Raw genomic sequence first — 12,215 nt, 5'->3', positions numbered from 1 at the left:
ATAAAATTGCAGTACCTAAGAAGGGAAGTGCAGTACATGTTGGACAATGACATTGTTGAACCTAGTAAAAGTAATTGGAGCTCACCATGTATTCTTGTACCAAAACAGGACGGTACCTACCGATTATGTACAGACTTTAGAAAAGTGAATTCTGTTACCAAAACTGATTCATATCCAATACCTAGAATCGATGACTGTATTGACAACATTGGAAACGCGAAATTTGTCAGTAAATTTGACCTGTTGAAAGGCTACTGGCAAGTACCGTTAACAGAAAGAGCAAAAGAAATATCTGCTTTTGCTACACCAGATGGACTTTACCAGTATAAAGTAATGCCTTTTGGCATGAAAAACGCACCGGCTACATTCCAAAGGATGATTCACTCCCTTCTTCAAGACCTTGAGGGATGCGAGGCCTACATTGATGATGTCATCATATACAGTGACACATGGGACGAACATCTTCGAATCATGCGTGCTTTATTTGACATTTTAGCTAAAGCAAACTTAACTGTGAATCTTGAGAAGAGCGAATTTTGTCATGCTTATGTAGAGTATTTAGGTCATAAAGTAGGTCAAGGTTATGTTACACCCATAATGGCTAAAGTGGAAGCTATTGCAAAGTTCCCGATTCCTACAAACAAGAAAGAATTAATGAGGTTTTTGGGCATGGCTGGGTTTTACAGAAAATTTTGTCCAAATTTTTCCTCAGTTGTTAGTCCACTTACAAATCTTTTACAAAAGAGGGTTAACTTTGAATGGACAAAGGACTGTGAAAAATCCTTTCATAAAATCAAATCTGTCCTTATGAGCAACCCAGTTCTGTCAACTCCAGATTTTTCTAAGCAATTTAAGCTTACTGTTGACGCTAGTGATGTTGGAATCGGGGCAGCTTTGTTTCAAGAACATAGTGATAAGGTAGATGGAGTTGTTTCTTATTTTTCAAAGAAACTTACAAAATGTCAACGAAATTATTCTACTATTGAAAAAGAATGCCTTGCTTTGTTGTTAGCTTTACAGCATTTTGATGTTTATTTGAATGTTACTTTGCATCCAAACTCTTGTATATACTGATCACAACCCCCTGACATTTTTGCATAAATTGTCAAACAAGAATCAAAGACTGACTAGATGGAGTTTGTTGTTACAAGAATACAACATAACAATTAAGCATATCAAAGGCAAAGACAATGTTATTGCAGATGCCTTGTCAAGAGTATCGTAAACATACTAGATTTTGTATTAATGTACCTATGTTTTAATGATACAAGTTTTCATTGACATTCAAACTTTTTAAGGGAGGTGTTGTGATATGTGTATTGTTTCATCATGTATATTATTAGTAACATTAAGTTTCTTGAACATTCCAGAGTGGTCAATATGTTCGGTCATTCTATCTAAAACATTCTTGAATTTTGAGTATGTCCAGATTGTTCCAGTAATATCATGTTTTAACAATTTCTAGAATATTCTAGATTTATATTACTGTATAAATACCCTGTCAATTCGATGCATAGATATACTTTTGTCGTATAAGCACTATTGAGATATAACTGGGATATATTTTCACTGGGACATTGTGTGCAGCAACGGACACTCTGATGTATGTATTTTTAGATTCTTGCTAAGTTTGTACTTTATGTTTCATATACTTATTATATATTACTGTAAATAAATTATTGTTAAGTTTAAATCTTGTTATTGATCTTTGCTGGCATTTCGGGTAATTCTGACCCATAACACCTGACTTTACCATTTTAACCCCCTGAATACACATGGATCAAGACATTCATTAACCTCAGCTTGTGTGACCTTTGAACTTGACCTTACCTGTTTGACCTTCTGACCAGTCGTCCAGCAGGGCTTTCATTAACCTCAGTGTGTGTGACCTTTGACGGTTCAGCGCAGTCAGTCGCAGTTCAATGGCAATCAGCTTCAGCAACCATGACTGAGAAATGATTACAGGGCGTTCTAAAAAGACAATTACATATTAAATAATCAACAAATTTTGACTAGTTTCTCTATTAAAATCATTTTTGTCACAAAATACAAAAATTCTTATTTTAATTTGAACTCACTATAAAACTGCTGAGTGAAAGGTAAATGCTGGAGCTGCCTGAACAGGAAGTCCCTGGTTGTACGTAAATATCGTAAAGTGGGTGTCGACGTCTCCCTGTTGGCAGCCAGGAGGTAGATGAGTTTGTAGGCCAGCTCAGACGGTCGTGGAGTGTCCCTCAGGCAGAGTGTGTCCCCACCCCTCTCTAACAGGGACAGGACTGCATGTAGACAGGTCTTAGGGGACCCAAGGATACCTGGTTTTAGAAATATGAATTTAATAGTGAATGTGCAAAATTTTCATTGGTAGATCTAAGAATCTTTTGCATCTTGAAGTAAAATTTATATAAAGCTTCTTTTTTTAGCTCACCTGGATCCTGGGGCAGAGTTCTGCTTTGAGACTTCCTAATGTCAAAGCCCAGCAGCAGGTGTGCCAAGTTTGGTGAAGGTTGGTCTAGAGATCTCAGTAGGACCTGAAGTAGGTACTGTCTGGTGGAATTACGGACGTGGCCGATCTCACGGGAATCATCTGTAACAATAAAGATAATCAGTGTTAAAGTGACATTATAATGGTGGAGTTACAGACGTGGCCAATCTCATGGGAATCATCTGTAACAATACAGCAAATCGGTATTAAAGTGACATTATAATGGTGGAGTTACGGACGTGGCTAATCTCACAGGAATCATCTGAAACAATAATGCTAATCAGTGTTAAAGTGACATTATAACGGTGGAGTTACAGACGTGGCCAATCTCATGGGAATCATCTGTAACAATACAGCAAATCGGTATTAAAGTGACATTATAATGGTGGAGTTACGGACGTGGCTGATCTCACGGATCATCTGTAACAACAAAACTAATCATTATTAGAGTGACATTATAATGGTGGAGTTACGGACGTGGCCAATCTCACAGGAATCATCTGTAACAATACAGCTAATCGGTAATAAAGTGACATTATAATGGCATTCTTTGAACTTCTCAGAAATTTAAAACATTATATTTGTGTTAATGTTTACATTAATATCTGAGAGAGAAAAGTACAATTCTTTCTGAGCATCAATAATATGCAGGAATATTTCTGTTTACATCTTTTACACACAATCACTCCTGAAAACAATTTGATTTGATTTTCACCAAGATACAGGTCTGTTTATGAGAAAATGTTATTTCAAATTTGCCCAAGTTAAAAAAAGGGAGGGGAGGGGGGATTCATTGTATGAGGAAATTTTAGCGAGACACAAAGGATGTATTCACTTTAACAAAAGAATTGACCTATAGGAGAGAACAATTTCCTGGAAAAAGTGACATTAAATAATTAAGCTTTATTTGTGTTTTCTAACGTACATATGTCTAAATTTTCCAAATTTGTATTTTATACCTAAAATTTATTATTTACAACTTTACAATAAACCTTCAAAGTTGACTGAAACACCATTTTGTCTGTTAAAGCATTGATTTTTGCATGTATTTTGGCCTAGAAGTCCTTCAGGGCAGGCCTGCCCCTAAATAAAATTGTGATATTTTGATAGGTTATGATGTAAGGAATGATTTAAGATAGGATTCTTTTAGGGGCACAAAATTCCCAAAAATCCTACAAAAAATTAAGGAAACCTGATTTTGAAAATCTGCTTCAAATTTTGATTTGACATTTTTATACACGGACCAGCTCAGATGATATACGAGTTGGTTTTACTACGTGAATTGCTTCTATTTAAAGTCGTGGGTTCGAATCCACCTGGCACCACACTTTTAAAGTTTTAAATTTCGCCTTTTAAAGACAACTTAATTTTTTTAAATAGACTTGTGTATTTTCCTTCAATTATCTATCGTTTATGTATGCCCATTCTTGATACAAGAAAAATTAAAGAGATGTCAGATCGTAACAAACAAATGTACAGTTGTCAGTCAGGCGGAACATACTTCAGTATAAGCACACTTTCTCCGAGGACACACTAACTCACTCTGTGTAATTTGATACAGATATTCTTGACAGCATTGAGCTGCGTTGCATTTCAGTTGAATATATTCCTTAGAATTTAATCACATTGATTTTGGCTACATATATCAGTAACTGTACTCCCTTGGATTTCATTTAGGCCAATATAATTTGCACACATTAATGACATGTTTTATTATATCCATGGATAAATAGCTTAGACATAAAAAATAGAATTTCAGAGACAGTAGAAAATTACCATAATGCACAACGAGAAGTAAAGACAAATATCAATTATATAAATCAATTGGAGATAACAAACTCAAAAAATCAATGAAAGGGTTTCTTGAGACTAACTCTACTCACTGAAATAAAGATTTAGGAAAAAACAAATTGTTAAATGTATTCGGCCTAATGTCATTAATTGGAACGGAAATTGACAAGCTTTTTGTAGAGAAGAAAACCAAGCCCGTTCCTATAGGTCAGATCCCTATTTATAATGAAGTGATCCTTTAGCGATTTGCTCTTAAAAACTGATATTTTATTTTTAGCGAGATGTAATTTTAGCGATTTAAAAATGTTAATTAAAGAACCTATTACAAATAATACGCAATAAATTTTTAGCGATATATAATTATAGCGATCTCAGCAGCCTTGCTAACAATGCCAAAATTAAATCTTCACTAAAATTTTTACTTATACGGTAAACAGTATTGTTTAAACAAAATGGGAATTCAAAACTATGAGAGATCAATCCACACTGTTGGGATTCCTAGTTACCATCTTCCTCAGATTTATCATGGGAATGCTCCTTCCTTTACACATCACTGTTGAAACCATTTTTATCATCTTTCACTGAACAATACACCCCAACCTTCTGTGCGAGACCCTAGTTTCTCCACTTCTGTACTGAGTCCCTAGATACTGTCTTCCTCTGGTATATCTGATCATTCTCACCCCATGTCACTTCTCTATGGGACCAGAGTTACCCTCTTCCTCTGGTAAGTGGATTCTCTCTCTCTCTTGCTTTCCACACAATTTTAACATACCCTCTTCCTCAGGTAAGTGGATTCTCTCTCTCTCTCTGAGACTACACTACTGAGTACATACCCTTGTCTCTCTCTCTTTCTCTCTCTCTCCACACTAATGAGTACATACCCTCGTCTCTCTCTCTCTCTCTCTCTCACACTCTCTCTCTCTCTCTCTCTCTCTCTTCTCCACACAATTTTAACATACCCTCCTCCTCAGGTAAGTGGATCGTCTTCTCCACCATTTGTTCTGGTTCCTCCACTTCCAGACATTCCACAAATCCATGGAGCAGCTCCAGATGAGAGGTCTGGAATAATGAATTTTATGTGATACACACAATCATGTACAATAATGTAAACCAAGAATTATATGGCATAAGATTTCTACAGAACCCTAATAACAATCCAGTCTACCATTTATCTTATTCTGGAACTAGACATGGTGCATTATAATGTAGCATCTTTTTCAGTGTCAACCAGACTGGAAATAATTCTCAGTTCAAGGAGAATTCATAGCTTTAAAAAATGTTCATCTTGGTGTCTCAATCAAATTATACTGTTACCTGATTTGATGTGAACAGATTGACAAGGGCCACTTGTAAAGGAGCTGAGTGATACACTTGATACAGGATCATCTTCGCTGACTGGGCATGCTCAGGAAGAGGAATGCTGAACTGTATAAATCTACAAGATTATAAAACACCAATTGTGACCATGATCACACAATATAGGATGATAAAATTAATGTTTCTTACAACTTTCCATTTTTTATAAGACTTGAATGACTAAAAGCAATAAAACTTTCATATTATTCAAATAAAATAAATGTTTGCTTGATTTTTATGACTTTTAGTGACCTACTTTGTGACATTAACGAGGTGGTCGGCTTTCCCGTTGTGTAGATTAACACTCAGGAGAAGACGATCCATGGCGGACACCATGGCAGAGGCTCCCGTCTCACGACACGCGTCCAGGAACGTCCCCGACTTCTCCAGACTGGTCTCTATCAGCTGTAAACACAGCAGACTGGCAGATTCTAGGGACTCCTGTCCTGTACAGATCAACCAATCAAATTAACTCTCTTAGCATCAGTCAATACAGATCAACCAATCAAATTAACTCTCTTAGCATCAGTCAATACAGATCAACCAATCAAATTAACTCTCTTAGCATCAGTCAATTCAATCAACCAATCAAATTAACTCTCCTAGCATTGGCTAGTAATATCAACCAATCAAATTACCTCACATAACATTATGTAGTCCATCCAACCAATCAAATTAACTTATTGAACATTAGCCAGTTCAATAAACCAAACAAATTAAACACTTTACAACACAAATAAAAACACCTGAATTTCTTTAATCACTATTTACCTGGTATAGCCTTGTATGTTTCAAGTTGTCGGACACTGTCATCCAGTATTTTCAACACCTGAAATAATTATGTAACTTCAATTCTTAACAAAACAAAACACAAATGTCTCTACCTCCTAACCCAATTTAAAAAGAATTCTCAATAAAGATATCCAATAAAGCGGGAAACATACTTGCCAACCTCCAGCATGTAAAAATCTGGTCATGACCAGATTTGGACAGTAAAAAATCTGGTCATAACGTGTAACGACATTCACGACATATTTACCATGATTAAATTTTATACATATACAAAGTATTTGTGTATTGAGAATTCTTTTATTGAAAAAGGATTTAATTTACTACTACAAAAAATTCAATCATAATTTGATTTAAATTTACATGTTAAAAATGAAAATTGAAGGTTTCATATTTCAATATTAAAGTAAGTGTGCATTTTCTTTTAAGCCTTTTCAGTTTCTGCTAAATTTGAAAGTATACCAATTTCAGTTTTGAAGCTATTTTTCCTCTCTCTTAATTAATTAACTACTGCAATATGTTATAAATGTGAAGTTAGGCCTACACTGTCTTCGATCACTTTATTTTATCTAGAATGAAAGTTTTTTTTCCAAAATTCCTTGATATGTACATAAACATCGTTTCTCTTTTTCTTGGTTCAATCAGAGACATGTGTCTGGTTCAATATTTGTTCCTGTCTGGTTCAATATTTGTTCCTGTTGGCCCTGATAACGATCTAGTTCTATCGGAAGCCATTTTAATTGACTTCAAACATGGATTTGTCAAAACAACACCCAGTTAATTTTTTAGACTTGCACTGATAATTTATCCATCGGCATTCGCCGCATTGTTTACTTAGATCTAAGCTTGGGTTGTAACTGGAAGTTAAAAGTGCAACCTAATTTACGAACCAAATGTGAAGTTAGGCCTACACTGTCTTCGATCACTTTATTTTATCTAGAATGAAAGTTTTTTTTTCCAAAATTCCTTGATATGTACATAAACATCGTTTCTCTTTTTCTTGGTTCAATCAGAGACATATGTTTTGGTTTAATTTGTTCCTGTTGGCCCTGATAACGATTTAGTTCTATCGGAAGCCATTTTAATTGACTTCAAACATTGATTTGTCAAAACAACACTCAGTTAAATGAGTTAATTGTTTACACCTGCACTGATAATTAATCCATCGGCATTGTTTACGTAGATCTAAAGCTTGGGTTGTAACTGGAAGTTAAAAGTGCAACCTAATTTATGAACCAAATCCGGAAAATCGGGAGATTTTCGGGTTGTTTGGCAAGAATGTCAGACTGCTCGGCCCAACGACACCTCGGCCCAACGACTCCTCGGCTCCGACGGCTCGGCCCAAATTTGAAGACACCTCGGCTCACATAAAAGACACCTCGGTCCAAACAGAAATATATTATTTTGATTAAATATATTTCAATTATTATTTATGTTGTTATATATCTATGAAATGCAATAGAAAATTAATTTGATACATTTGCAATATTCCTAGACGGCAAATTGACGGTAATTAAAATTAAAGAAAGACGATCCATTAGTAACTTGATTATAAGTGCTAATCATTAAACAAACAAGAGGCAGTGCATTCTTTAGTCTCGAGCGCGTGTCATAGGGGGTGGTGACTATGAGGAGTTAATTATGAGAAGCCACAATTGGGAGTTAATGTTAATAAAAGTTCCTTTAATTAAGAAACCATTGTTGATATTATTGAATTGATTTGAAAAAAATATGATTTTTTATTAAAATTAAACATTAAAATATGCGCAATTTTTTCTTTAAAATAGCTAGTAAATATATTAATAATGTATTATGTTGCCTTGTAATAAACAACAAAGTCAATAAATAAATAGACCTGTTACCTCCCAATCAACGGATTGTAATTTGATGTTGTGCTGTGGTTTGTTAGAAAAGTCTGAAATTATCGTATATTCATAGTAATTAAACGTAAAGTGATTAGAAATACATAGAATACATTTACATTACCATGACAGTGAAAATACAAAAAATAATAATAACAATAATTAAAACAAATTAAATTTAATTCATTCCTAATGGGCCGAGCAGTCTTCGGTATGGGCCGAGGTGTCAATGATTTTGAGCCGACCTGTCAGGGCCGAGGTGTCAACCAGCACGGGCCGAGGTGTCGTTGGGCCGAGTAGTCTGTCTACCGTTTGGCAAAAATCGGGTGATAAGCATGACCTGCCGGGTCATCAAAAATAATCAGGTTATGCCTAGGTCACATTTCCCGGCCGGTAGCCGTAGACCGGTGGTAATCGGTGGTAATCCGTGGCGTCAGCGATGCCCCAACATCGGTCCACATCTGCCTAGTAGTCCTTAAAGTATCAGTCACATTATCAAGCGATGAGGTATACGATGGGCAACCAATGCGTTTTTGGATAGAAATGGTGTGGCTGCCGGCCGGACATACAAAGGCCCAGCGATGCATTGCTAATCATAAAACGATGGTCCAATGTAATCGGCCGATGTATATTACCTCGTTCATACATTGGTGAACATCGTTCGTACGTCGGTCGACTATGGGCCAATGTCTGGTCGAAAATCGACCGGTGATCATGGTCAGAGGGTCAGTAAACCTTAATCATGTTGATATAAGCAGTAAACACTAGGGACCATTACATACATTTGTACCTGTCTCAGTAAATACTGGAAGCCGTGACTGGGTGACGTGCGAGTTATCTCTCTTGTCAGAGGGTCAGTAAACCTTAATTATGTTGATATAAGCAGTAAACACTAGGGATCACTACATACCTGTCTCAGTAAGTACTGGAAGCCGTGACTGGGTTACGTGGGAGGTTCTAGGGAACTCTGGGACGCCGCAATTCTCGCTGAATCTCTTGTAAGCAGCTCTTTCACCTGTCAATCATACAGAATAAATTTCCTTTAAAAGATTATATTAAAATTTGTTCAAAATATAAATCTTACCACTTCATAAAGGGTTCGAACTGACTTAAATTTTCCTTTCTCTTTTTCACATGAGGAATATTTTTCAGATATATTTTACTTTAATCAACATTTATTTCAAAATTTACAACCATTGAAAAGAACTTATTTTTCAGACAAAGTTAGCCATGCAAAATTTGCACTGTTTTGTGATCAAATTCATTAACAATTAGTTTAGGTGTCACTTAATTATAATTACGTACATACCTTCAGTGGCATGTGAAAAATAACGTCTGTAACCAGCCTTTGGACTTTCTCTAGATAATATTCCTACAAAACAAAAACAATATGCTATTTAATAGTTCCAACCCTGTTAGGATATTAAGAATCCAGTCTGAAGAGTCAAAATAATGATTTGTCAAACAACTTCTTATTTGACTTGCTGCTGAGTTACAAGTGTGTAAATTTTGATGTCAACTTGAAATATGCACCAAATGACCTACCTCTTTATGGAAATCATGTACGGCTACAACAGCCAGTCGCAGGAAGTGGAACACGTTAGCTTCCAGGGCCTCGTTAATAACCACCTCATCCTCTTCACAAATTCCATTCACTCCTACAAATCAAGTTCAAGTAAATCAAGAGCCAGTCATCCTTAGATATCAATAAAGCCCAAAATGAGTTTACAGTTTATTTTCAATATATCTTAAAGCACTTATGACTATCTTGCCATATCAAATTCATTCACGATGTATTAGGACATACATGTACCAAGGTAGAAATATCAAATCTACGGCAGGTACCATAAAGGATGTATTAATCTTCTGATTGACATGTTTTTAACCTGATGCATGTATAATAAACCAATAGTAGGTTTCCAATTCAAGACCTGAGTTTTCTAATAATACTATAGTGCTGCTCTTTGTCTCATTTTCAAACTTTACCTTCAGTTGATTTTTGAACTAAGACCTGAGTTGGTCCATGCAGGCTCGCGTTGACATGAGATCCTGGTGTTATTGTCAGGTATGTAGGTCGAATCCATCATCATTGGTAGACACTGCAGGAATTTGATCTGTAAATGTCAAAAGTCATCAACTTTAACCTTTTTATTTCATTTTTAAATTGATAATTCTTATTATTTCAAAGCAATTCCTTAAGAAAGATTGACATATATATTGCCAAAAAAAGTTCAAACTTGATATTTTTCAATGAATTCGAATGATACACAGCATTGATTTATGAACAATAAAATTATGGTTTGTGAAATGATGAATAAATTATCAGGGATCGACTAACCTCTTCCATCTTCGTGTTCCAATAGACTGACATCAAAACAGTTCAGGATGCATGGCCATTAACAGACACAGACTCACAGGGTCCAGGGTGCCATCAGCACTCAAAGAGTTGTCTGCCCTTAGGTACTGAATCAGCCTTAATGTGTCAGCTTTCTCCAAGGGCTGTTGTGTGGCCAGACAGAAAAGGCAGTCAGGTCCATATTGTTTAACTGATTTGCCAAAAAAAAAAATAATTATGTGCTTCCCGATGACTTGTCCTATATGAAAAGTTTCTAATTCAAAATGAAAACAAGATGTATTTCTGAAACACTGATTCAGCTAATGACAGCTCTATTTAGGCCAATATTAGGGTTTTCTGATATATGTTAAACTCTAAGATCAAAAACTAGAATTCAAACATGATATAATTATAAAATGATAGCCCCCTTACCACTCCTCCTTCCCAGTAAATATTAGTGAATAACACATTTTGAAATAGTTTTAAGATTTCAAAACATTATACATGTATCATAATTTGACCAAAATAGCATGTATTACCAAATATAAGGAAACAAAGTCTCTATGAACTTAAAGTTCTACTAGTACAAAAAAAATTAAACTTCATTGCTTTCGTTCATTTTTTTTTTCGGGGGGGGGGGGGGGGGCGGGGTCATCTTTATTTGTGAGATTCTCTATGTTCAAAATGAACTAGATTTTAATTCTCATGCTATGAAACTTTTTTTTTTCATTTTGGTCTTATATTAAAAAGGGTTACTTTAATTCATACAACTTAAGTTACAAGGAAGGGGGGGGGGGGGTAATGCGGAAGAAGCGCCTATCGCCTATAGTGCGACAGATGTGAATTGAAAAACTGCATCTCAATTATATCAAAATTTTGATATTTCACCAAACAATAAAGTTTACTAAATGTGATATGTTAATACGTAATATCTCTACATTTACAAAAAATCTCAGAAAGACTGAAAATATTTGCCTATATATGAAATAGCATACATTCATGAAAAAAGAAAAAAAAAGGTCATTTTCTCATACTTCACCATTTTTTCCGTAGGAGCGGGTCTTCGCTCCTTTTTTTCTGAAAGATAATTCTAAACGTTTGCAATAATTAAAAAAATATTTTCTTTGGTTTACAAAAACATAGTGCGAAAACCCACTTATCTTAAATGTACATTTTTATGAAAATCGATCGGAGAAATACTAATCTTGTAGTCTATTAAACCTAGGGTCATATTATAAACATGCTTTAAATGCTCCATCATTCATCATGAGCCATGTAGCGTAGTGGTTAGCACGTTTGTCTGAAAGTAACCTGACACTTCGGATTTTTTATTGCTAAAGTTCGAATCCCACTTATACCATCTTATATTTAAAAAAAAATTCGAGATTTATTTCCTCCAAGAGAGGTTTTGTTTATCATAATGTCATAAATTTCAATAATGAGAACTTAACTGAAAATGATTTCTTAATATTTGAACTTATAGGCATTCCGCGCGTTTTGTTCCCCCTCAAGTTCTTCTTTTTAGTATTTTTAATCATGAGTTAAATCATGGAAAAGGATATAGAGATAACGAACAGTATTCAATCTCAAAGCCCAT

At 35.1% G+C, this 12,215-nt stretch overlaps 1 protein-coding gene across 1 annotated transcript; it reads right to left on the bottom strand.

Moving 5' to 3' along the window:
• Positions 1-2,212: 2,212 nt before the first annotated feature.
• On the bottom strand, positions 2,213-10,630 carry LOC134231850 (nuclear pore complex protein Nup205-like). The gene is made up of 12 exons (XM_062713822.1): positions 10,622-10,630; positions 10,295-10,397; positions 9,829-9,941; positions 9,589-9,655; positions 9,194-9,298; positions 8,284-8,336; positions 6,404-6,461; positions 5,889-6,078; positions 5,591-5,711; positions 5,236-5,335; positions 2,426-2,584; positions 2,213-2,292 (listed from the first exon to the last, which is right to left on the bottom strand). The coding sequence occupies exons 1-12, from the start codon at positions 10,628-10,630 to the stop codon at positions 2,213-2,215; spliced, it is 1,158 nt and encodes a 385-aa protein (XP_062569806.1).
• Positions 10,631-12,215: the final 1,585 nt, after the last annotated feature.

This window comes from Saccostrea cucullata, unplaced genomic scaffold, assembly GCF_032062105.1.
Source record: "Saccostrea cucullata isolate Sc308-1 unplaced genomic scaffold, CSIRO_AGI_Scuc_v1 ctg4577, whole genome shotgun sequence".
Classification (NCBI taxonomy): Eukaryota; Metazoa; Mollusca; class Bivalvia; order Ostreida; family Ostreidae; genus Saccostrea; species Saccostrea cuccullata.
The sequence above is the reverse complement of the archived record's forward strand: the minus strand, read 5'-3'. Positions and strand labels throughout refer to the sequence as shown.